Source organism: Microcaecilia unicolor, chromosome 3 (assembly GCF_901765095.1).
Source record: "Microcaecilia unicolor chromosome 3, aMicUni1.1, whole genome shotgun sequence".
Lineage (NCBI taxonomy): Eukaryota > Metazoa > Chordata > Amphibia > Gymnophiona > Siphonopidae > Microcaecilia > Microcaecilia unicolor.
Window position 1 is genome coordinate 185639116 of NC_044033.1, and position 23837 is coordinate 185662952.

Genomic DNA, 23837 nt, shown 5'->3' on the forward strand with positions numbered 1-23837 from the left:
CACATTGGGGAGTTGTAAGAAGAAGAGTTAGGTAATGTCCATTATGTCCAGAATGATCTTTGGTTTTGTTGTGTTGTTGGGTTAAGGCATTTAAGTTGGATCGTTAGGGTATGCCTTTTTGAACAAGTTAGTTTTTAGTAATTTCTGGAATTTCAGGTGGTTATATGTTGTTTTCACGGCTTTTGGTAATGCGTTCAGTAGTTGTGTGCTTATATAGGAGAAGCTGGATAGGTTGTTTTGTTTTTGAGTCCTTTGCAGCTTGGGTAATGGAGATTTAGGTATGTTTGTGTTGATCTTGATGTGTTTCTGGTTGGTAGGTCTATGAGGTCTGTCATGTATCCCGGGGCTTCTCCGTAAATGATTTTGTGAACCAGGGTGCAGATTTTGAACGCGATGCGTTCTTTTATTGGGAGCCAGTGCAATTTTTCTCGTAGGGGTTTGGCTCTTTTGAATTTCGTTTTTCCAAATATAAGTCTGGCTGCTGTGTTTTGAGCAGTTTGGAGTTTCTTTATGATTTGTTCTTTGCATCCCGCATAGATACCGTTACAGTAGTCTAGATGGCTTAGTATATTTCTCTCAGGAAAAAAGGTTTCACTTGTTTGAGCTTCCACATTGAGTGGAACATTTTCTTTGTTGTAGTTTTCACATGGCTCTCTAGTGTGAGGTTTGGTCGATTATGACACCGAGAATTTTCAGGCTGTCTGAGATGGGGAGGGTGTAGTCTGAGGTGGTTATGTTGGTGGGTTTGTTCGTGTTATATTGGGATGAGAGGATGAGACTGTGTGTTTTTTCTGCATTAAGTTTTAGTTGAAATGCATTTGCCCATGAGCTCATGATGTTTAGGCTGAGATTGATTTCTTTGGTGATTTCTGTAAGGTCACGTTTGTATGGGATGTAAATTGTGACATCATCTGCGTATATGAAAGGGTTGAGGACTTGATTGGATAAGGACTTGGCTAGTGGGGTCATCATTAGGTTGAAAAGGAGTGGTGATAGTGGCGATCCTTGAGGTACTCCACAGTCTGCTTTCCAGGGTGGTGATATGTTCGAGTTCAATTTCACTTGATATGTTCTATTGGTTAGGAAACCTTTGATCCAGCTAAGTACACTTCCACCAATCTCGAAATGTTGTGATTCACCATGTCGAATGCACTAGACATGTCGAATTGTAGGAGAAGTACGCTTTTGCCTGTTGCAATCTCTTGTTTGAATTTGGCTAATAGAGTAATTAGAACTGTTTCGGTGCTGTGGTTGGAGCGGAAACCTGATTGGGATTCGTGGAGTATTGTGAATTTGTTTATGTAGTCAGTTTCCTGGCCTCTGTGACTAAAGTCTTTCTCCTCAGCACACAGTACGAATTCACCTGCTGGAGGCAGAGAACCTGATCGCCAAAGATAACTTCATGATGAGGAAGGGGAAGTCAGACCCATACACTGTGATCAAAGCTGGTGGGAAAACTTTCCGCAGCAAGGTCATCAAAGAGGAGCTGAACCCCAAATGGCAGGAGGTGTACGAGGTGAGCTCAGCCTGTCTTTGGGGCAGTGGTGTCACCGAAACATTACACTGCAGGTTCTGAAGGAAGGAATAAGGTACATTGATTTACTGTAGACCACAGGGTGAGGCTGGTGTGAGTGATGGTATTGGAACCCAAGCCTCTGGATTCTATATGCTCTGTTTCGCTGCCAGCCCTGTTTCAGTAAGATCTATATCTTATTTCTTTTAGGAAGTCTTGATTTATAGAAGGTTTTGTAGCTCTGGGATCCAGTATTGTGAACTGTGTCTTGTTTGTTACAGATGTCACAAGCAGGGTCTTGGAATTGTTATTGTACAGTATGTGTATTCAAGAGGTACAGGGGAGGGGCACAGGGCCAGGCCAAGGAGGTTTAAAAGGGCAGGAGATGGCAGGAGCGTGCTTGGCCCGATATATGGGCTGAGGCCAGTAGGTGGAGCTTGCCGCCATATTGAGTCATCCAAAACAATAGCAAATGCTTATTAGAAATAACGGACTGCCTATGCCTGGTCCATCTGTAAAAAGTCCAAAGTTATTCCAGTTGGATAGATAGTGCCTTAAAAGGTGGAGGATAGATTTTTAAAAATATTTTATATTTGTATCCCACATTATCCCAAGCAAACTCGGGTTCAATGTGGCTTACGTTTGCAAAAGCTGAGCGTAGGGGTTTTAGTGCCAGGTCTGAGAAGGAGTAAAGTTTAGCTCATTTTTAAGTGGCCAGTGGTAGTGAGGATTTCATAGTGTTTCTTCTCTTTACTGTGAACATGAAGTACCTGCAAATTTTTGTCTGACTTTATTGAAGGAAATGGTTCAAAATAAATGGCAGGGGATGAGGTGCTGGGGGAGATGTATTGCATTTTGGCAGCAGTCCAGCACAGTTAATATTTCTGTGCCAAATAATATTGATGTTTGTGTGAAATAACATTCCAGCATGTGTGCATAGTATATTGCATTAAAGCCCTGTGCACAATTAGTTTTCCAGATACTGACGGTATTTATGTGCATATATGTATGTTTGTGTAATCCAACTACTGATACAATTTGGGGGCTTTTGTGAGCAAAATATAGCTGTCTGTGGGCACAAGTTTCCAGCATACTCTCCCACATTACCGCACACTTTTGCACACAACATATCTATATGCTGTTTGATTCCCTGCATTGGGGATCAACGCTTTTTTTTCCTTTACGCTTGCATTAGAAACCACATGTTGAGATGCGTTACAGCCGTGTGCTAAATCTCAGGGTTTTCTACATTGGCCCCTCAGTTGGAATAAAATATCCTGGGGCTTGCCGAATACAATGCCTGCTAGGATGTCCCTATAACCAGCCCCTTTTGGAACTAATTACTAATCTAACCGATGAAAGGTTATTCCGTTGTGATAGTTCCTCTGTGTACATCTGTATGCTGCACAAACTGGCATGTTTCAAAATATAACTGAGATAAAATAAAAATGCTACCAACAGTGAACAACAATGTGGATGCAGCAGCTAATAATTTATTTGCTTTGTTTTGGGTGCGGCTCATGGGGGAGATGGCATCAGCCTTATGATGCCAGGTCGTCTCCTGTCAAATCCAACCTCCTTGTCCAGGCCACCTCCACTACCTCCAATTCAAGGGCTGTGCTTCCTCTTCCAGGTCATCGTAAATGAAGTTCCAGGTCAAGAGGTGGTGTTTGAGCTCTTTGATAAGGACATTGACAAAGATGATTTCCTGGGCAGGTTGGTTAGTAGGAAGATTTAATGACAAACAAATACCTTGGCTTCATATCACAAATGTAACCCAGCAGTCACTACCTCTCCCCCAATCCTATGCTATGTCATATCTGCAGCTGGCACTGCCCCTCCTTACCCCTTACCAGCAGGTAATGTCCTTGCCCCATGCCGTCAGCTGGCACTACTCCTCCTCACCCCTCATCAGCAGGCAATGTCCTTCCCCCATGCCATATCTGCAGCTGGCACTGCCCCTCCTCTACCCAGTACTGTGAAATCTGCAGCAGCACTCCCCTGTTCCTCCATATGATATCTGCAGCTGGCACTGCCTTTCCCTCATTCCCAGTACTTTGTGAAATCTGGAACTGGCACCTTCCCAGTAGCGTGTGATATCTGCAGCTGGCCCTACCTTCTTCCTCCATGTGATGCTGTAGCCAGCACTACACTGCCCCGCCCCCTTTCTCAGTGCTGTGTGATATCTACAGATGACACTGTCCCTTTTTTTCTTTGTAGGAAAAAATGTTTGGAATAGTGGTATTGGAAACCCCTTTGAAAGCCAGCACCCCAGTATTTCAGACAAAGGTTGTTTATATCCGTAGTTTTTCTGAAGTTTGTCTTTACGATCCTCTCCTCTGGTCCCTGATCCCACAGATTGTATGTGGTTTGGGGGGATATCTCTCTCACTCACCATCATGGACCTCCCAAGGTCCTCTGGAGAGAGCTCTTCCTTCTTTCCCAAGCTGTGAGACAGGCGCCACAGGATAGGAAAAGGATAGAAACATCACAAATACTTCCTGTGCTTGAATGTAACCACTGAAAAGGTGTGAGCTAAATAAAAACAAATAGAAAAAACTTTGCTAATAGCTGGTATTTGTGGTTTTTCACCAGGTGTAAAATCGGCCTCCCTCGCCTTCTGAACAGCAAATTCATAGATGAAGTAAGAGAATGGATTGTATCCTTCTATACATTAGCACAATAACTGAGCAGACAGACAGATATTAACCTGAGTTCTCCCACTCTTTCCTTCTGTCTTTGGGTACAGTGGCTTCCCCTGCAGGAAGTGAAGTCGGGCCGCCTGCATGTGAAACTGGAGTGCCTGTCTGCTGTCAGCAATGTTGTGGAGCTGGAGCAGGTAACAGCACTACACTGGTTCTCTCACAGCTAGATGAAGAGGCATGCAAGGATCCACCCTTTCCTGTTACTGGGGGGGGGGGGGCTTACGCCTGTTCCAATTCATTTCTCTACATGAAAGTAACTCACCAACCTCAAGGTAATAGCCAGTTCATTTTAGGAATAATTGTAGAGGATCGCATGATGTTTGAATGGGGCCCTCTGTTTTTCGCTGTGAAGCCAGGGCTTGTGCACAGTGGGTTAGATGTAAGGACAGAGACATGTCTCTGAACCCCACCCACACAAAGTACCTGATGTAATAAACTGTGTGTTAAGATTCAGTGGTTTCCTCACACATATGCAGTAAAGTGGTGTAGTAGCTGTGTTAATCCAATTGTAAAGGTAATAAATAGAAATAAATCAAAGCGTAGAAAAGAAAATAAGATGATACCTTTTTTATTGCACTAACTTAATATATCTTTGATTATCTTTCAAAGGTAACTCTTCTTCAGATCGGAAATAAGCAAATGTTGACAAATATCAATATATAAGTGAAATACAAAAGCATTCCAGTGACAGTCTAACAGGAAGAGAGAGGGGTAGGTTAGGTGAGAAACAGGGAAAGCTGGGTGAGTGAGAGACAGGGAGAGACGGATGGCTGATAAAAGAGTGACAGCCCAGTAGAAGTTTATGGTTTACGGCAGTGGCGTTCCTAGGGGCGCTGACACCCGGGGCGGATCGCCGATGCGCCCCGCCCCCCCCCCCAGGTGCAGCGCCCCCCCCCCATGCAGCGCAACCCCCACCCTGGCGAAAGGATGCCCCCCACCACAGCGAAAGAACCCCCTCCCCCCCGGGTGCACGCCGCTGGGGGGTGCCGTGCACCGGTCAGCGTCGTTCATTTCCATGCTCTCTCTGCCCCGGAACAGGTTATTTCCTGTTCCGGGGCAGAGGGAGCATGGAAACGAACGACGCTGACCGGCGCGCGGCACCCCCCCAGCGGCGTGCACCCGGGGCGGACCGCCCCCACCGCCCCCCCCCCCCCCCCCCCCTTGGTACGCCACTGGTTTACGGTGGGATAGAAAGCCCAGATCTTTATTAAGTCCTGTCTGGTGAGTGTCAAAATATTTCATCATTTTTACTTCAAAGGTCTTACGTTCCTGGATTGTCTTAAAATTTCCTTTTAGTATTCATAACATAAGATCATTGATGTAGTGTTCTGGTTTTGTAAAGTGCAGTTCCACAGAGGTGGCATCCTGGTTGGCGTTGAAATGTTTAATATTGTGTCTATGTAATAATATGTGTCTATATTGGAGAAACAAGCTGTGGGACAGCACTTTACAAAACCAGAACACTGCATCAGTGAGACAATCCAGGAAAGTAAGACCTTTGAAGTCAAAATGGTGAAATATTTTGACACCCACCAGACAGGACTTAAAGATCTGGGCTTTCTATCCCACCTTAAACCATAAAATTCTACTGGTTTGTCACTCTGTTATCAGCCATCTGTCTCTCCCTGTCTCTCACCCATCCAGCTCTCCCTGTTTCTCACCTAACCCAGCCCACCCTCTTCCTGTGAGACTGTCATTGGAATGCTTTTGTTTTTCACTTATATATTCTGATATTTGTCAACATTTGCTTATTTCCAATCTAAAGAAGGGCTACCTTCGAAAGCTCATCAAAAAAATGTATTAAGTTAGTCCAATAAAAAAGGTATCATCTTACTTACTTTTCTCTGTTTTGATTTATTTCTATTTATTACCTCACACGTGCATAAAACAAATTCTTTCAGAGGACATACAGACATAATATTCTCACAAATGGATGATATCATCTGACGGAGCCTGGTGCAGTCACTACCAAAGTGTTCTGCCACTTTAAATTTTAAGGCAGTGCCCCCACTGCACATGCACGGGTGCCTTTTCACCCAACACGCGAACACAAGTCTGGCAGTCTTTCATTTTCCATGGAGCAGAGAGGTCGCATTTATTGTCTCTCCTCAGCACATAAAAATGTTTTGCATTTTGGTGCCTTCCCATTTCGGGTCAAATTTTCCTCATAACTATTTGTTTTTGTCATAGTTTAACTTATTATAGCATTTTTTTATTGAAGTTTTCATTTTTCGGCCCAAGGGGCCTCTGAGGCCATTTACCCGGGGAACCATTGACCTGGGTACGTGATTATTCAAGCTCCGGGTCATTGAGCCTTTTGACCTTTCATCGGCCTTTTTCCCCTCTATGTCATTGAAGATGCCAAGAGGCTTTAAAAGTGTGCTTGGTGTAACAGGACTATTTCGGGCAAAGACCCCCATAACTGGAGTTTCAGTACCTAGGATCAGACCACTGAGATATTCACTGTAATCTCTGTCAGCATATGCAAAAGAGGTCCATTAAAGCCCACAGAATCCAGTGTCAAAAGCTTTTTGGTTCTGCATCAACTTCGGCATCGAGCATGGCAGGAGATTTGATTAAAAATGCAAAATCAGCACCAGCATCTATGTTGAATGCACCCATGCAGCATCAGAATTGTGCTGCATTGAATTTGATGCTATGTTCACACCAGGACTCTACATCCTCCTCCTCCTCCTCCTCCTCCTCCTACTCAGGCGCCTACCCTGCATGAGGAAATCCAGGCTATGCTGAAAGAAGAGCTCTCAGGGCTAATGCAATCACAGCCTCTATAGTCATACAAGGTACTTGTGCCTGCCTCAGTCCAGCCCATGCAGTGGCGTTCCTAGGGTCGCTGACACCCGGGGCGGATCGCCAATGCGCCCCCCCCCCCCACGGGTGCAGTGCGACCCCCTCGGCGAAATGACGGACACCCCCCCCCCCCCCCGGGTGCATCTTTACCAGCTGGAGGGGTGTCGTGCGTCTGTCGGCAACACTCGTTCCCTGCTCCCTCTGCCCCGGAACGGGTTACTTCCTGTTCTGGGGTAGAGGGAGCAGGGAACGAGTGTTGCTGACAGACGCGCGGCACCCCCCCCCCCCCCCCCCCAGCAGCGAAACAACGGAACCTTTTCCTGGCGAAACGACACCCCCCCCCCCCCCGGGTGCATCTTTACCTGCTGGGGGGGTGCTTGCGCGCCTGTCGACTTCACTCGTTCCCTGCTCCCTCTGCCTCGGAACAGGAAGTAACCCGTTCCGGGGCAGAGGGAGCAGGGAACGAGTGAAGTCGACAGACGTGAGGCACTCCCCCAGCGGCGTGCACCCGGGGCGGACCGCCCCCACCTTGGTACGCCACTGAGCCCATGGATCCATCAGAGAGACAGTCATGGGATAGGTCCCGTACACTGGCTCAACGTCGACCGTTGGAAGCAGCTTGTATCGTTTGTGGCAAAACAGGGAATTTTTATGCCTGTGAATTGTATTACTGTTACATTAAATTAAATTACACCAAATGAAATTACATTGAAATACTTTTAAAACAAATAGGAGGAAATATTTTTTCACTCAAATAGTTAAGCTCTGGAACCTTCTGCCGGAGGATGTGGTGACAGCGGTTAAGGTATCTAGGTTTAAAAAAGGTTTGGACAAGTTCCTGGAGGAAAAGTCCATAGTCTGTTATTGAGATGGGCATGAGGGAAGCCACTGCTTGCCCTGGGATTGGTAGCATGAAATGTTGCTACTAATTGGGCTTCTGCCAGATACTTTTGACTTGGATTAGCCACTGTTGGAAGCAGGATACTGGGCTAAATGGACCATTGGTCTGACCCAGTATGGCTATTCTTTTGTTCTTATAAACTTTCCAAACCAACAAAAAGGATCTTTTCCGTTTGAAAGAGGATTTAGCCTGTCTTTGCTCCAGCAGCAGAGGGCATGTAAACATAGTAACATAGTAGATGACGGCAGAAAAAGACCTGCACGGTCCATCCAGTCTGCCCAACAAGATAACTCATATTTGCTGCTTTTTGTGTATACCCTACTTTGATTTGTACCTGTGCTCTTCAGGGCACAGACCGTATAAGTCTGCCCAGCACTATCCCCGCCTCCCAACCACCCGCCCCTCCTCCCAACCACCGGCTCCGGCACAGACCGCACAAGTCTGCCCAGCACCATTCCCACCTCCCAACCACCAGCCCCGCCTCCCAACCCCGGCTCCGGCACAGACCGTACAAGTCTGTCCAGCACTATCCCCGCCTCCCAACCACCAGTCCCGCTGCCCACCACCGGCCCTGGCACAGACCGTACAAGTCTGTCCAGCACTATCCCCGCCTCCCAACCACCAGCCCCGCCTCCCGATCCTGACTAAGCTCCTGAGGATCCATTCCTTCGGCACAGGATTCCTTTATGCTTATCCCACGCATGTTTGAATTCCGTTACCGTTTTCATTTCCACCACCTCCCGCGGGAGGGCATTCCAAGCATCCACTACTCTCTCCGTGAAAAAATACTTCCTGACATTTTTCTTGAGTCTGCCCCCCTTCAATCTCATTTCATGTCCTCTCGTTCTACCACCTTCCCATCTCCGGAAAAGGTTCGTTTGCGGATTAATACCTTTCAAATATTTGAACGTCTGTATCATATCACCCCTGTTTCTCCTTTCCTCCAGAGTATACATGTTTAGTTCAGCAAGTCTCTCCTCATACGTCTTGTAACGCAAATCCCATACCATTCTCGTAGCTTTTCTTTGCACCGCTTCAATTCTTTTTACATCCTTAACAAGATACGGCCTCCAAAACTGAACACAATACTCCAGGTGGGGCCTCACCAACGACTTATACAGGGGCATCAACACCCCCTTTCTTCTGCTGGTCACACCTCTCTCTATACAGCCTAACAACCTTCTAGCTACGGCCACCGCCTTGTCACACTGTTTCGTCGCCTTCAAATCCTCAGATACTATCACCCCAAGATCCCTTTCTCCGCCCGTACCTAAAACAACTACACCAAGCCCAAAAAGGAGCTTCGTCACTGGTCCACACACCTAGGATCACTTTTTTACCCAATTCCTCCACCTTCCTGAGTAAAAGTCGATGATAGATGGAAATTACTATTTATTTATTCATGCATCTCAGCTGTGACTGGTCCATGCACTGTCAGCTATCCATAAAGAGACCAATCCTTGGTCAGCATGCAACTTTGTATATTGACTGTGGATTGGCTCATTCACTGACAGGAAAGATACCAGTCACTGTTCAGTACTTAATATCAATGGGAATTGGTCCCTTTACTGACAGCTGACTGTGAATATATGGACCAGTCATTGTTCGAGGTGCAGTGAGTAAAAGTATTTTTTATTTTTTATTGCTGGGAATCCAACTTCAGGTCTGAGGTGGTGTAAAGTGCTAGTATTAGTGTAGGTAGCTCTGTGCCAAAATGATTCACCTGTGATTCTTCATTCAAAGTGAGATAGGTGAGTGAGAAGTGCCTCCCCACCCCCAAATTAACAAGTGGACCTCTCCAATTCCTAATAATTTAAAAAACATATAGCAAGCCAGGTGAACCTCCCTGAACCTCCCTCCTGTCTCTCCTTAGCAGGAACTCCTCTCCAGACCCTCACATGTGCCCACCATGCCCAGCAGCAGGAGAAGAAAATTTTAACTCCTCTCAGGGCTGTGGAAATTAAGTACAGCCACAGCCAAAACGTAATATTCCTTTGACTCCTGTGATTAGTAAAATCCAACACCCCTTTGAAAGTTTGCACACTTCTTTGCATTCAAGGGTAATCGCTGCTGCCTTCATTACTATATGATTTAAATGACTGGCCCAACATCGTCTTATGCACACACTTTTTCTGTGTAAACATCTTTCCGCATTGCTGATTAGGCTTTACGCACAAATGTGCTCACGGCCTGGTATTAAACTGCATAGAGCTTTGTGTGCTGTATTACATCTCTGCCTTCCTGGGCCAGTGGAATCTGTGACCCCCAGCTCTGACAGATCCCTCCTCCTTCTCTTCCAGGTTCTGATGATAAACAGCCTCACACAGCCTCGGAACAGTGAGGAATTCTCAGCAGCCATCCTGTCCGTGTTTCTGGACCAGGCCTCCGACCTGCCTGTGAGTGTTCAGACATATCGCCCTACCTTTTCATCTTTGTCACTATCCCTTTCTTGCTCACACATCTCAGGCTCATGAATTGTCATCTTTTGTTTCTTTTGCTAAACCAGTTGCGGAAGGGTGGCAAGCCCCCCAACCCCATGGCCGAAGTATCTGTGAAGAAAGTGTCACATAAAAGTAAGGTGAGACACCCTAATGTACTGTATTTCTATCTGGTGCAAGAGCTCTTGCTGCATACCCTGGTTCTGGGGTGAATTTTATTTATTTATTTATTTATTTGCATTTAGCTCGAACATTTCTAGTAGAAGCTCAAGGCAAGTTACATTCAAAATGAAGGTCAAAAGGGAGTCTCACATCCTTCAACTGATAATTTTCTGTTTCCTCAGGTTTGCCTCAAAACACATTCCCCAGTATGGGATGAAAGTTTCTCCTTTCTCATCAAGAATCCTCACACTGAAACCATGGAGCTACAGGTAAATCATATCTCCCCAAATTATTACACCTTTCCCCCTTTATAGTCACAGGCACACATATAGATCCATATGTACATACACATATACACCTAGATACACATGCACACACACGTACATGCACGCACACATAGATACATGCAGACACACACTTACATACACTCACCCACAGACGCATACAGACCCACACACACACACTTACATAGATAGACCCATACCACACGCATACACCTCCCCAAACACACATAGATACACACACACATGCATACACCCCTCACACACACACACAGATGTACCTGCACACACACATAGATATTCATGCACACGCACACACACAAAACACATAGATACATCCACACACATGCATGCACACACACCCACGAACACATAGATACACACACACCCATAAACACATAGATAGACGCACACACACACATAGATACACACACACGTACACGTAGATACACCCACACACGTACACGTAGATATACCCACACCCACACACATAGATACACACACATACACGTAGATGTACCCACACACACACACACACACACATAGATACACACATAGATACACACATGCACATACACCCACACACAAATAGACACACACGCATAGATACATGCATGAACACATAAAGACACGCACACACACATAGATACACACACACATAGATACATGTATGAACACATAAAGATGCACACACACCCCACACACATAGATACATGCATACACACACACACATAGACACATGCATACCCTCCCCAAACACATAACCATACACACACATACAAACATATAGATGCAAGCGCAAACATGCATATAGACGCAAACACACGTACACACATACACATATAAACACACACATGTAGACACGTGCACAAACACGTGTAGATACACATGCGCGCACACATGCACACCCTCCCCACACATATACACACACGCATATGTACAAACCTCCCCACACACACACACACACTCACAAACACATGCATGTGTGCTTCTTCAGCCCCCTCTTGACTTCATCAGGGCCGCAGATGTTGTGCAATGCTTGACATCGGCCTCCATCTGTGTTTTTTCCCCTTATTAGATTAAGGATGAAGGGTCGCAGTCCCTTGGTTCTCTGAAACTGCCTCTGTCCCAACTACTGACAGCAGAGGATCTGACCCTCAATCAGTGGTTCCAGATGACCAGCTCTGGGTCAAGCAGCCAAATTCTGATGAAGGTCCAACTCAGGGTAAATGACATGTGCAGAGGAACTTGATTGGTCCTAGTCCTGGAAGGGGTATTATCATACCCTGAATTACAGAGTTGGGGGTGATTGTGGCTGTAGCTTGTGCTAGAAGGGGCATTGTCCAGCCCCCGAGTTATAGAGCTGGGGGTGATTGGGGCTGTAGCTTATGGTAGAAGGGGTATTATCCTACCCCTGGGTTACAGAGCTGGGGATTTGTTGGGATTGTAGCTTGTGTTGGAAGGAGCTTTATCCTACCCCGGGTTACAGAGCTGGGGGTGCTTGTCTGTGCTACAAGGGCGTTTATCCCAGCCCTCTTCTTGTAGATTCTGGTTTCTCAGCATGAAAGTGCTGATGTCCTCGCCATGAGCCTGGGAGCCAGTGGCGATCCTCTGAGAAAGGCAAGCATAGAGCCCGAGATCCCGATCCCTTCCCCCGACTTGGGCATCAACAGCAACCCAGACCTGCGACACAGACTCATACTCTCAGACAGGTGAGTGCCTCCAGCTTCCCAGCAAACTGCCTGCAGCGTGGATGTGGCTTCAGTATCTTAATAGAAATATTGTTCCTTCCCTTGCAGTAAGCCAGATCTGACAGATTCTCCCTACGGACAAATCCGCCTAACGTTGCACTACACAGGCGAGGAGAAGAAACTTGTGGTCATTGTTCATTCCTGCAGGTAACACGTGCTTGTGTGCCAACGGGTCCTTACGCATGTGTGTGCAGCTAGAAACAACCATTACAAACACACACAACTGAAAAGAGGCATGCATCAGTTATCCACACTTCCACAAATGCTAGTTACACACACACATGTACATATAGGCGTGCACAACAGAGTGCATGCATGGCCAGCAGATCAGGTCAGCCCAGTGGTGCACAGTTTCACACAGGTGGGATGTGGGAAGGGGCTTCACCCTGTGCTGGAAGGGGCATTATCCTACTCCTGGGTTACAAAACTGGAGTGAGGTGGGGCTGGGCCCTTTGCTGGCAGACACAGGGCTTATTTTGGGGGTCCTTTTCATGGCCTGAATCTTTCAGATTACCCAGTTCTGTCACTTGCCTTTCTTTCTCTGTTGCCTCTACACTGTGCCTAGTGTTTCTAGTTGGTGTTGCCAGAGGATGGTGCTGGAAACCGGCTGTTGTCACACAGCTCATGGGTGCTCTCTGGGTAGAATCAGCTGCTATCCCAGCTAGACATCACATGACTATAAGGCTCTGTGTTCTCACATCAGTTGTATGCATTAATTTACAAAGATTTATACATCTTCCCTTCCAGGACAATGATCATTCAAAACAGTTGCATACAATTACAAACGATATAAAAACGTGTATACATGCAAACCTCAACTTCCTTAGCGTCCCTCCGGACCGGCCCAGGATTGGACTGATGGGTTGTGCACGCCTACCAGCAGGTGGAGACTGAGAAAAAAACTCTGACTCTAGAGAGCCAATGAGAGCCCTGGTCATGTGACCCTAGCCTCAGTATTTTCTCAGTCTCCCAGCAGGTAGGACGTGAGCCTATTAGTCTCTCTTTTTGGTATTTGTAGATATTTTCTTTATTGGTTCTTCTGTGCCCAGGAATTTTATTGAGGTCATTCCTGATACTAAGTGCCTTAGTGTTCAGCCTCTGGGGTGTTAAACTCGGGTGCCCCGAGTCCCTCCCCCCTATTTCCTCCCCATCTCCCTTCTGGTGTATCCTCAAACAGCATTATTAATAATTAAGGGAAGGGCTACCCTTTCATTGTAAAGGAGTATTGCCTTTGGGAGAGGCAGCCAGTGCCTTAAAAAAAAAAAAAAAAAAAAAAAAGAACTGAACAGCTGAGTTATCTGTTCCCCGCTGACTTAACGAGCAGGCAGCTCTGTCAGGCAGCTCTGTGTTCCACTCTGTGTGGGGTTTTTCAGCACCTGTTTAAATAATAGAAAAAAAAAAAAAAAAATATACCAGTACCCTTTTATTGCTCCTGTCAGCCCTCGGGGTTTTTTTAGCTGCTAATTAGGCTGTTTAAAAAGGCGCGAACCGCGTTGCCGCTTTCTCGCGAGTGCTCGCTTGTTTCCGCGATGGCGGAAAAGTTGAAAAGATGTGCAGTCTGTCAGCGTCGGGGGGTTAATGCCTCCGGCGCCTGTAAATTTTGTACAGCGCTTGACATGCCCGCCGTTTCTCTTCCTCCGCCGACTTTGTCTTCGGTTCCGTCGGGGGTTCCGATTTCGCCGTCGCGCTCCCTCGCTCCTAGTTCGGAGGCCTCTGGCTTAGTTCTTGAAGCGCCCGCGGCGAAAGTGGCGCGAACGGCGGCCATTTTGTCTCCTGCTCCTTCAACGTCGGGTGCCGCGTCTGGCCCTTTAAACTCCGCGATTTTGGGAGATTTCAATACGGAGGCCCTGGTACATTCGACAGCCACTCAGGGAGGAGGTTTTCCCCCTGAGTTCGTTATTCAGATGTACCAGGCCTTCCTGATGCAGCGAGAGGGTCCAGCAGCGGGGCTGACAGGGGCTACAGCGGGGCTGTCAGGGGCTATGGGCAGTTCGGGTCCTACTGCAGCTAAGCCTAGGACATGTGAGTTTCCTTCAGATCTGGTACCAGAGCATAGTTCAGACATGCCTTTTTTGGAGGAAGAGGAAGACTTAGGACCGGCACTTAATGAGCTGGCTTGGGAGGATCCTTCCTCTTTAGATCCTGACACTGTTCCTTTGGGCCAGGGGGAAGATCCCTCGGTGGCTAGAGTGTTTCATAAGGAAGATTTACAGGATCTTATTGCTATGGTGGCTACTACTTTAAATTTTGATGATCAGCCTCCAGCTTCACAAGTCCGAAAGGTTGATTTGTTGGTTAAGGGCTCTAGGGCTTCCAGCAAGACCTTTCCTATGCATGAGGACATTTGGGATGTCATTAAAGCGCAGTGGGAGGTCCCGGATGCTGCTTTTCGGCCTACTAGATCTATGTCTCGTCTATATCCGGTGCCCGAAGCTGATAAAGCACTTCTTAAGCTCCCAGTAGTTGATGCTGTGGTCTCTGCGGTTACTAAACGCAACACGGTCCCAGTAGATGGAGGAACAGCGCTTAAAGATACGCAAGACAGGCGTTTGGACTCTCTTTTGAAGCATAATTTTGAGGTTTCCTCTTTGGCAGTACAGGCGGCCATTTGCGGATCTTTAGTGGCCAGGGCCTGTTTTCGTTGGGCCGAGAGAGTCCTGGATAGATCTTCAGATGATCTTGCAGCTATAGATGTCGAGGTAGCAAAGATTGAAACGGGCTCTGCTTTTCTAGCCGATGCTCTGTATGACCTGTTGAGGGCATCTTCTAAATCTTTGGCCCTGGGAGTTGCAGCTCGCCGCTCTCTTTGGTTGAAAGGTTGGTCGGCAGATGCGGCCTCCAAGTCCAAGTTAAGTAAATTTCCCTTTAGGGGTTCATTTTTGTTTGGAGAGGATTTGGACAAATTGGTTCACTCCCTAGGAGACTCTAAAGTGCCTCGTCTCCCTGAAGATCGGCCTCGCCTGTCCAGTCGGGGTGCCTTGTTTGGACGTGGTAGGCTAAGGTCTTTCCGTAGATTTCAGCCTGATAAAGCTTCTCAGCCTCAGAGATCACGTTTCTTTACCAGGAACCAGTCCTTTCGAGGTTACCGCAGAGGAGGCAGATTCTCAAGTGGCAATTTTCGCTCCCCTGCGCGTACTTCCCAATGAAGGTGCGAGGGCCCCTTCTCTGGTACCTGTTGGAGCTCGGCTTTCTCAGTTTTATCAGAGGTGGGCCCACATTACATCAGATCAGTGGGTCTTGGAGGTGGTTCGAGACGGATATGCCTTAGAATTTGCAAGGCCTATTTCAGACGCCTTTCTGGAGTCTCCCTGTCGCTCTCCCCTCAAAGCGCGTGCGGTTCGGGAGACTCTACAGAGGCTCTTAGATCTTCAGGCGATTTATCCAGTTCCTCCTGCCGAGTACAAGCGAGGTCGGTATTCCATTTACTTTGTGGTGCCCAAAAAGGAGGACTCCCATCGTCCTATTCTCGACCTCAAAGCTGTCAATCGCGCTCTCAAGGTCACCAGTTTCCGGATGGAGACCCTTCGGTCAGTCATAGTAGCAGTGCGCAAGGGAGAGTATTTAACAGCCTTGGACCTGACGGAGGCCTATTTGCATATTCCCATTCGTCCTGCTCACCACAAGTTTTTGCGTTTTGCAATTCTAGGCCGGCATTATCAGTTTCGCGCTCTGCCTTTCGGCCTGGCAACGGCGCCGCGCACATTTACCAAAGTGATGGTCGTGGTGGCAGCGGCTCTCAGGAAGGAAGGGATTTTGGTTCATCCCTACCTGGACGACTGGTTGATAAGGGCAAAGTCTTATCAAGAAAGTTGTCAGGTCACGGAGCGAGTTGTAACGTTCCTGCAGTCCCTAGGTTGGGTGGTGAACGTAGCCAAGAGCCGTTTGGTTCCCTCTCAGTCTCTAGAGTATTTGGGGGTCACCTTCGATACTGCGAGGGGTCGAGTTTTTCTTCCGCAGGGCAGAATCCTAAAGCTTCGGTCTCAAATTCTGAATTTGATGCATCTGAAAGTACCTTGTGCTCGAGACTATCTTCAGGTTCTCGGTTCCATGGCTGCCTCGATAGAAGTAGTTCCCTGGGCCAGAGCTCACATGAGATCTCTTCAGTGGTCTCTCCTGGCCCGGTGGTCTGCTCAAACAGATTCCCTTCTGATGAGACTGCCTTTGCGGCTCCGGGAACGAATCTCTCTGTTTTGGTGGCTACGGATGCAGAATCTCACTGTGGGGATGCCGTTGGAGCCTCCGCGGTGGATACCTCTAACAACAGATGCCAGTCTCCGGGGCTGGGGGGCTCATTGCCTGGACAAGTGGGCCCAGGGTCTCTGGTCGCCGCTGGAAGCAGTTCAATCCATCAACTTTCTGGAGACCAGGGCGATTCGGCTAGCTCTGCTGCACTTCGGTTCTCTTCTGGAGGGCACAGCTGTGCGAGTTCTCTCGGACAACGCCTCGGCAGTAGCCTACATCAACCGCCAGGGAGGTACGAGGTGCCGTCTCCTGTGTCGGGAAGCGGAGAGTCTCCTGGCGTGGGCGGAGATTCACCTCACGGCCATCTCAGCCTCGCATGTGGCAGGAGTGGACAACGTGCAAGCAGACTTCCTAAGTCGTCACACTCTCGATCCCGGGGAATGGGCTCTGAGCGATCGGGCGTTTCAGTTGATAGTACAGCGCTGGGGTCTTCCAGTACTAGATCTCTTCGCCTCCAGGCTCAACTCCAAAGTTCCTCACTTCTTCAGTCGCCGAAAAGATGTAAGGGCGGCAGGGGTAGACGCCCTCTTGCAGCAATGGCCCTCCGGCCTTCTTTACGCGTTTCCTCCATGGCCACTAATAGGTCGTCTCCTACAGAAGATCGAAGACCACGGGGGGCCGATCATTTTGGTGGCACCGGACTGGCCTCGGCGTCCCTGGTACGCGGATCTCCAGCGTCTGTCCGTGGCGTCTCCTCTTCGTCTTCCGGCACACAAGACTTGCTGGTTCAAGGACCAGTTACGCATCCAGATCCAGCTCGATTTTGTCTTACGGCTTGGCTCTTGAACGAGCTCGTTTAACTAAGCGAGGATTTTCAACGCCAGTGATTTCTACCATGCTGCAGTCTCGTCGCCGTTCCACCTCTCTAAACTATATTCGCACGTGGAGAATTTTTGAGGATTGGTGTGCAGAAGCTGACATTGTCCCTTTTCGAGCGTCAGTACCTCAGATGTTAGATTTTTTGCAGCGAGGTTTTGATAAGGGGCTCTCTCTTTCGTCGCTGAAGGTGCAGGCGGCAGCTCTGTCCTGTTTCAGAGGTAGAATAAGGGGTAAGTCTTTGGCTAGTCTTCCCGAGGTGGCTCGTTTTTTGAAGGGGGTCAGCCTTCTTCGTCCTCCGGTCAGATCAGTTTTTCCATCTTGGGACCTTAATCTGGTGCTTTCGTCGCTGACAAAGCCTCCTTTTGAGCCTTTACAAGCATGTTCTCTGAAGGATTTAACGCTTAAGACGGTGTTTTTGGTGGCTATCGCGTCAGCTAGAAGAGTCTCAGAGTTGCAAGCTTTTTCCTGTAGATCTCCATTTCTGGAATTTTCTAAAGAGCGAGTGGTCCTTCGGCCGGTTCCTTCCTTTTTGCCCAAGGTACTATCTCGGTTTCATATGTCCCAGTCGGTTTTTCTTCCTATTCTGGGATCCTCTTCCGGAACGCAGGAGCAGCGAAAGTTACATACTCTGGATGTTAGGAGAGTACTTAAACGGTATCTTGCGGTTACGGAGGACTTCCGTCGCTCGGACCGCCTCTTTCTGCTGTTTGCTGGTCACCGCAAGGGCCTGGCAGCTTCTAAGCCTACTTTGTCTCGATGGATCAAAGAAATGATAGCGTCGGCTTATCTCTTGGCAGACAGACCAGTTCCGGCAGCGCTTAAAGCTCATTCTACCCGGGGGCAGGCAGCCTCGTGGGCGGAGTGTTCCTTGGTGCCTCCAGCGGAGATCTGTAAGGCGGCGACTTGGTCGTCACTTCATTCTTTCTCTAAGCATTACAGGCTAGATGTGCAGTGTCGTCAGGAGACCGTCTTTGCATCTCGCGTACTCACAGCGGGTTTGCTGGGGTCCCTCCCTTAGGACTACTGCTTTGTTACGTCCCATCAGTCCAATCCTGGGCCGGTCCGGAGGGACGCTAAGGAAGGAGAAATTAGACCTTACCTGCTAATTTGCTTTCCTTTAGTCCCTCCGGACCGGCCCAGGTCCCTCCCGTGTTCTATGGTTCTCAACTTTACTGTGTACAGAGATGCAACTGTCGTCTACAGAGCTGTTCTGCTAGTTAGACAGTTAAAGGAGATACATTATGGTCTATAAGAAATACATTATGTTCTACAAGTTAAATGTTTTGCAAGTTCTCTGGTTATTCAGTTCATAATATTATACAACAACTTGCACAGTTTATGGGATACACATTTCTGTACATAATTGGCCATGCCACGGCTCTGAACCGAGTTGTTGGTGCGCCCAGTGTCACGGCGAAGCCGTAGTTTAAGCACGTTGGTTTCTCTTGTGCTTCCTGGCTGCTTAAATTCCTCAGGGCACAGAATATAGGTCCTTCTTTTCCTTTCTGCTTGGTTATTCAAATACTGAGGCTAGGGTCACATGACCAGGGCTCTCATTGGCTCTCTAGAGTCAGAGTTTTTTTCTCAGTCTCCACCTGCTGGTAGGCGTGCACAACCCATCAGTCCAATCCTGGGCCGGTCCGGAGGGACTAAAGGAAAGCAAATTAGCAGGTAAGGTCTAATTTCTCCTTACCAGTGCTCCAAATAGTCCACACTCCACTATTTACCTTAGCCAGTAACACAACATGAAAACCCGAGCCTTATATTTCTTTCTAAATGCCAGTAGATTAGTTACTGCCCTCCACTCCATCCTCCTCCTCTTTCTTGCTCCCTCACCTGCCTGTATCCCTCCCCACTTCTCTCTCTGTCCTTGGCCTTTCCCCCTCTCCAGCTCTTCCTGACTCCGCAATCTCTTTCCCATTCTGTGCAGGAAGCTGCAGGCGACATCCAAGGAGAGCCCTGATCCATATGTGAATCTGGTTTTGCTTCCAGACAAAAATCGGGTCTCTAAGAGAAAAACAACAGTCAAAAAGAAAACGGTGAACCCAGAGTACAATGAGAAGTAAGAGAGGGTCTGTTATATCACCGGGTGGGAGAGGTTTGGGGGAAACTAATCAATGTCTGTGTAAAAGGAAAAGTCACAAGAAATGTTTTTAAACTGGTGACCTAATATCAATCCACTGGGTTGATGATTTTTTTTTTTAAACTCCAACTGCGATGGTTAAAAAAATATCTCCAGGTTGAGGAAATGTTGTAAATAGTTTTGCTTCTTTTCAAACAGAGTATAATTCACCTGGAATTCTTTGGGTACTTGTATAACAGAGATTAAGGCAAGAGAGGGCGATCCAAGATGGTGTCAGGGAGGACAAACACTGACTGAGCTCCGTGGTGCAATCTTTGAAGATGGGGAAGAAAAGGAAGGGTTTAGTTAAGGCGATTACCTGCTCACCTGGGTCTAGCCTTACCCCAATCTTGATCCAGTCCTTGATACAGAGCTTTGCCTCATCTGGCGCTGGTGTGTTGCAGTCTGGTGATTTAGCATGGCACTTGGAGGAATCATCCCAGCAGCATTGGAAACATCGCTAAGTCCCAAACAACGCGAGACTCCTCCTAGACAGGAGTTCCCAGCCACACCAGAACGACCTCCAGGAGCTCCTGGTGCCGAAGGCGCTACAGCGGTCCCTGGAGATGGTGGAGCCATTCTGGCTGGAGAAACGCTGCTGCCCCACTCTCCTAACTCCCAACCCCGATCGGGGTCTGGAAAGGTCGAACCACTGACTAGCGTTCAGAGGAAGGAACTTTGGCTGAGGTATGTAAAGCCATTGAGAAATTGGAACATTCAGTGTTTGGACAAAATTGGTGAAGGGTTATTCTCACTCCAAGGGCAAATGGGTCAACATCGTGAACTCTTGGCAAAATGTGTTGTGGAGTTTAGTAGAATCGATAAAGATCTTGGGAAAATTCAAACATGTCAACAAGAATTAATGAAAAATAAAAACTGGGTCCATCAGAGAATGGAAGTTATGGAGAATTTTAATAGGAGACTAAATTTAGGGTTTGTGAACTTGCCCAGGTTTCCTTTAATCTCACCCATGGATATGGTGAAGACATATTTTGGAGAAATCTTACAGATATCGAAAGACTCTATGCCTCCTCTCACAAGAGTTTTCTATGTTTCTATGGGCGATGGCGGTAGAGAAGAAGATGAAAGGAAGAATGAAGCAACAAGTCTAGATCTTATAGGTTTTTTTAGAAAACTCTCAGACTGTTTTAATATTAGCTAAGGCAACCTTGATTGCCATTTTCGCCTTAGAACCTGATAGGAATTGGATTCTTCAACTGTACTTTCGCTGTAAGAGTGTTAAATTTTGTGGATCAAGTGTGTTGGTTTTTCCCGATTTATCCAACGCTACACAGAGCAGGCACAAGGCTTTTTTGGAAATGTGTCAACGAGTTTTAGTTTTGGGTGCAACTTATTTCCTTTAGTTTTCCTGTAAGTGTATTGTGAAGTATCAAAGTAATACCCATGTTTGTGTTGAACCGCAGCACTTGAATAATATTTTAGAAGCTAGGATGGTGCCAGTTCCGATTGCTGTTTCCTCTTCCTTAGCACCTGCTTGAAAATGTTGTGATAACCTCACTTTAAGATTAATCACCATATTGTCCCCCCTTTTCTCCTTATTCTTCTTGTTTTCTTCCTTTCTTGGATTTCTTAATGTAGACTCAGACTTACATTGTGACTGTTTTTTTTTTTCATTATTTTTCTTAATATGTGATATGTTACATTAAGTATCATTCTCCGAGGACAAGCAGGCTGCTTGTTCTCACTGATGGGTGACGTCCACGGCAGCCCCTCCAATCGGAAACTTCACTAGCAAAGTCCTTTGCTAGCCCTCGCGCGCCCGCGCGCACCGCGCATGCGCGGCCGTCTTCCCGCCCGAAACCGGCTCGAGCCGGCCAGTCTTCTTTTGTCCGCACTCGGTACGGTCGTGTTTTCGCCGTGTCGAGCCCCGGAAAGTCGACCTCGCGCGTCCAATTTGTTTGAACGTGTTTTTTTCCTTCGGGAAAGCTTTGTCCTAGTCGGGAAGTGCTCCGGAAACCCCCCGCCGGGTTTCGTGTAAATCCTCCCCGTACTTCCAGCTTTTTTGCCCCGGTAAGTTTTCTTTCGTCGTCGGGGTAGGCCTTTTTTCGGCCTCGGTCGAGATTTTTTCTCCCTCTAAATTTGGTGCTTCAAATTTCGCCATTTCGGCTTTTGATTTCGCCGGCGTGATTTTTCCGCCCATGACATCGAAGCCTTCCAGCGGCTTCAAGAAGTGCACCCAGTGCGCCCGGGTTATCTCGCTCACTGATCGACACTCGTCGTGTCTTCAGTGTCTGGGGGCCGAGCACCGCCCTCAGAACTGCAGTCTGTGTTCCCTGCTTCAAAGGCGGACTCAGGTAGCGAGACTAGCCCAGTGGAACGTGTTGTTCTCGGGCTCTTCGTCGGCATCGGCACCGGGATCTTCGAGTGCATCGACGTCGTCAGCGTCCAGACCATCTTCCTCGGCCGCCCCTGCATCGAGTGCATCGAGGCATCGGGCCTCTGCATCGGCGCCGAGACATCGGATAGCTGCATCGACGTCGGTGGTACCAGGACCTCGTCTGCTGATGTCGTCGGACGGTGGTGCATCGGGTGGAGTGCAGGTGAGGGCTGTCCATTCCCCTGCTGGTGGCGGTGAGCCCTCGGGTGGGTCTCCGCCTACCCTGAGGGCTCCTGCGGTACAGCCCCCCCGAGATCGACCTTCTTCAGTCTCGGCCCCGAGGAAGCGACGGGTGGATTCGACGTCCTCCTCGTCGGTGCCGGGGAGCTCCGGTGACATGCTTCGGAAGAAATCGAAGAAGCATCGACACCGGTCTCCTCCCCGTGTCGGCACCGAGAGCTCTGGGTCGCCGAGGGATTCGGCACCCAGCAGGCATCGGCACCGAGAGGACCGCTCACCCTCTGTTCAGGAGGTGTCGATGCGCTCCGCTCTGGACAGCCCGGAACAGCCTCCACGCCCGGAACAGGTACTGACGTCGACGCCTGCATCGACCTCTCAGCCTTTCTCTGCAGCCGCTCTAAACGAGAGCCTCCGGGCCGTTCTCCCAGAGATTCTGGGAGAGCTGTTGCGCCCTACCCCTCCGGTACCGGCGGTGCTTGCGCCACCGGTACCGTCGAGCGTGGCGCCGGCTGGCCCATCGCCCAGGTTGAGGTCCCCGACGTCGGTACCGCGTGCGGTACCGACCGCGGCCACCTCCCAGGAAGGCTCCCCGACTACGTCGGCGGAGGGAGCTTCGCCGATGCGGGCGAGGGAGTCTACCTCTCGACGCCCCCATCGTGGACGGGGTTCCACGGAGTCGAGCAGGGCGAGGTTGCAGACACAGGTCCGTGAACTTGTGTCTGACACCGAGGGTGAGGCCTCGTGGGAGGAAGAGGAAGATCCCAGATATTTCTCTGACGAGGAGTCTGGGGGTCTTCCGTCTGATCCCACTCCCTCTCCTGAGAGACAGCTTTCTCCTCCCGAGAGTCTGTCTTTTGCCTCCTTTGTCCGGGAGATGTCTACGGCCATCCCCTTCCCGGTGGTTGTGGAGGACGAGCCCAGGGCTGAAATGTTTGAGCTCCTGGACTATCCTTCTCCACCTAAGGAAGCGTCCACTGTTCCCTTGCACCATGTCCTGAAGAAGACATTGCTTGCGAACTGGACCAAACCATTAACTAACCCCCACATTCCCAAGAAGATCGAGTCCCAGTACCGGATCCATGGGGACCCAGAGCTGATGCGCACTCAGTTGCCTCATGACTCTGGAGTTGTGGATTTGGCCCTAAAGAAGGCTAAGAGTTCTAGGGAACATGCTTCGGCGCCCCCGGGCAAGGACGCTAGAACCTTAGACTCCTTTGGGAGGAAGGCCTACCATTCCTCTATGCTCGTGTCCAAGATCCAGTCTTACCAGCTCTACACGAGCATACACATGCGGAATAATGTGCGGCAGTTGGCGGGCTTGGTTGATGCTCTTCCCCCTGAGCAAGCCAAGCCTTTTCAGGAGGTGGTCAGGCAGCTGAAGGCGTGCAGAAAATTCCTGGCCAGAGGAGTTTATGACACTTTTGATGTTGCGTCCAGGGCCGCTGCTCAAGGTGTGGTGATGCGCAGGCTCTCATGGCTGCGTGCCGCCGACCTGGAGAATAGAGTCCAGCAGCGGA

General features: G+C 48.6%; 1 protein-coding gene across 1 annotated transcript in view; it reads left to right on the plus strand.

Annotated features, from left to right (window-relative positions):
- ESYT1 (extended synaptotagmin 1) overlaps positions 1–23837 on the plus strand; it is a 179329-nt gene that overhangs the window by 132292 nt on the left and 23200 nt on the right. The window contains exons 18-28 of the mRNA XM_030196761.1: positions 1346–1516; positions 3147–3229; positions 4109–4157; positions 4263–4352; positions 10228–10323; positions 10434–10505; positions 10710–10796; positions 11887–12033; positions 12354–12520; positions 12608–12706; positions 19551–19682. Coding sequence (XP_030052621.1) covers positions 1346–1516; positions 3147–3229; positions 4109–4157; positions 4263–4352; positions 10228–10323; positions 10434–10505; positions 10710–10796; positions 11887–12033; positions 12354–12520; positions 12608–12706; positions 19551–19682 — 1193 coding nt within the window. The remainder of the gene's footprint in view (positions 1–1345; positions 1517–3146; positions 3230–4108; positions 4158–4262; positions 4353–10227; positions 10324–10433; positions 10506–10709; positions 10797–11886; positions 12034–12353; positions 12521–12607; positions 12707–19550; positions 19683–23837) is intronic.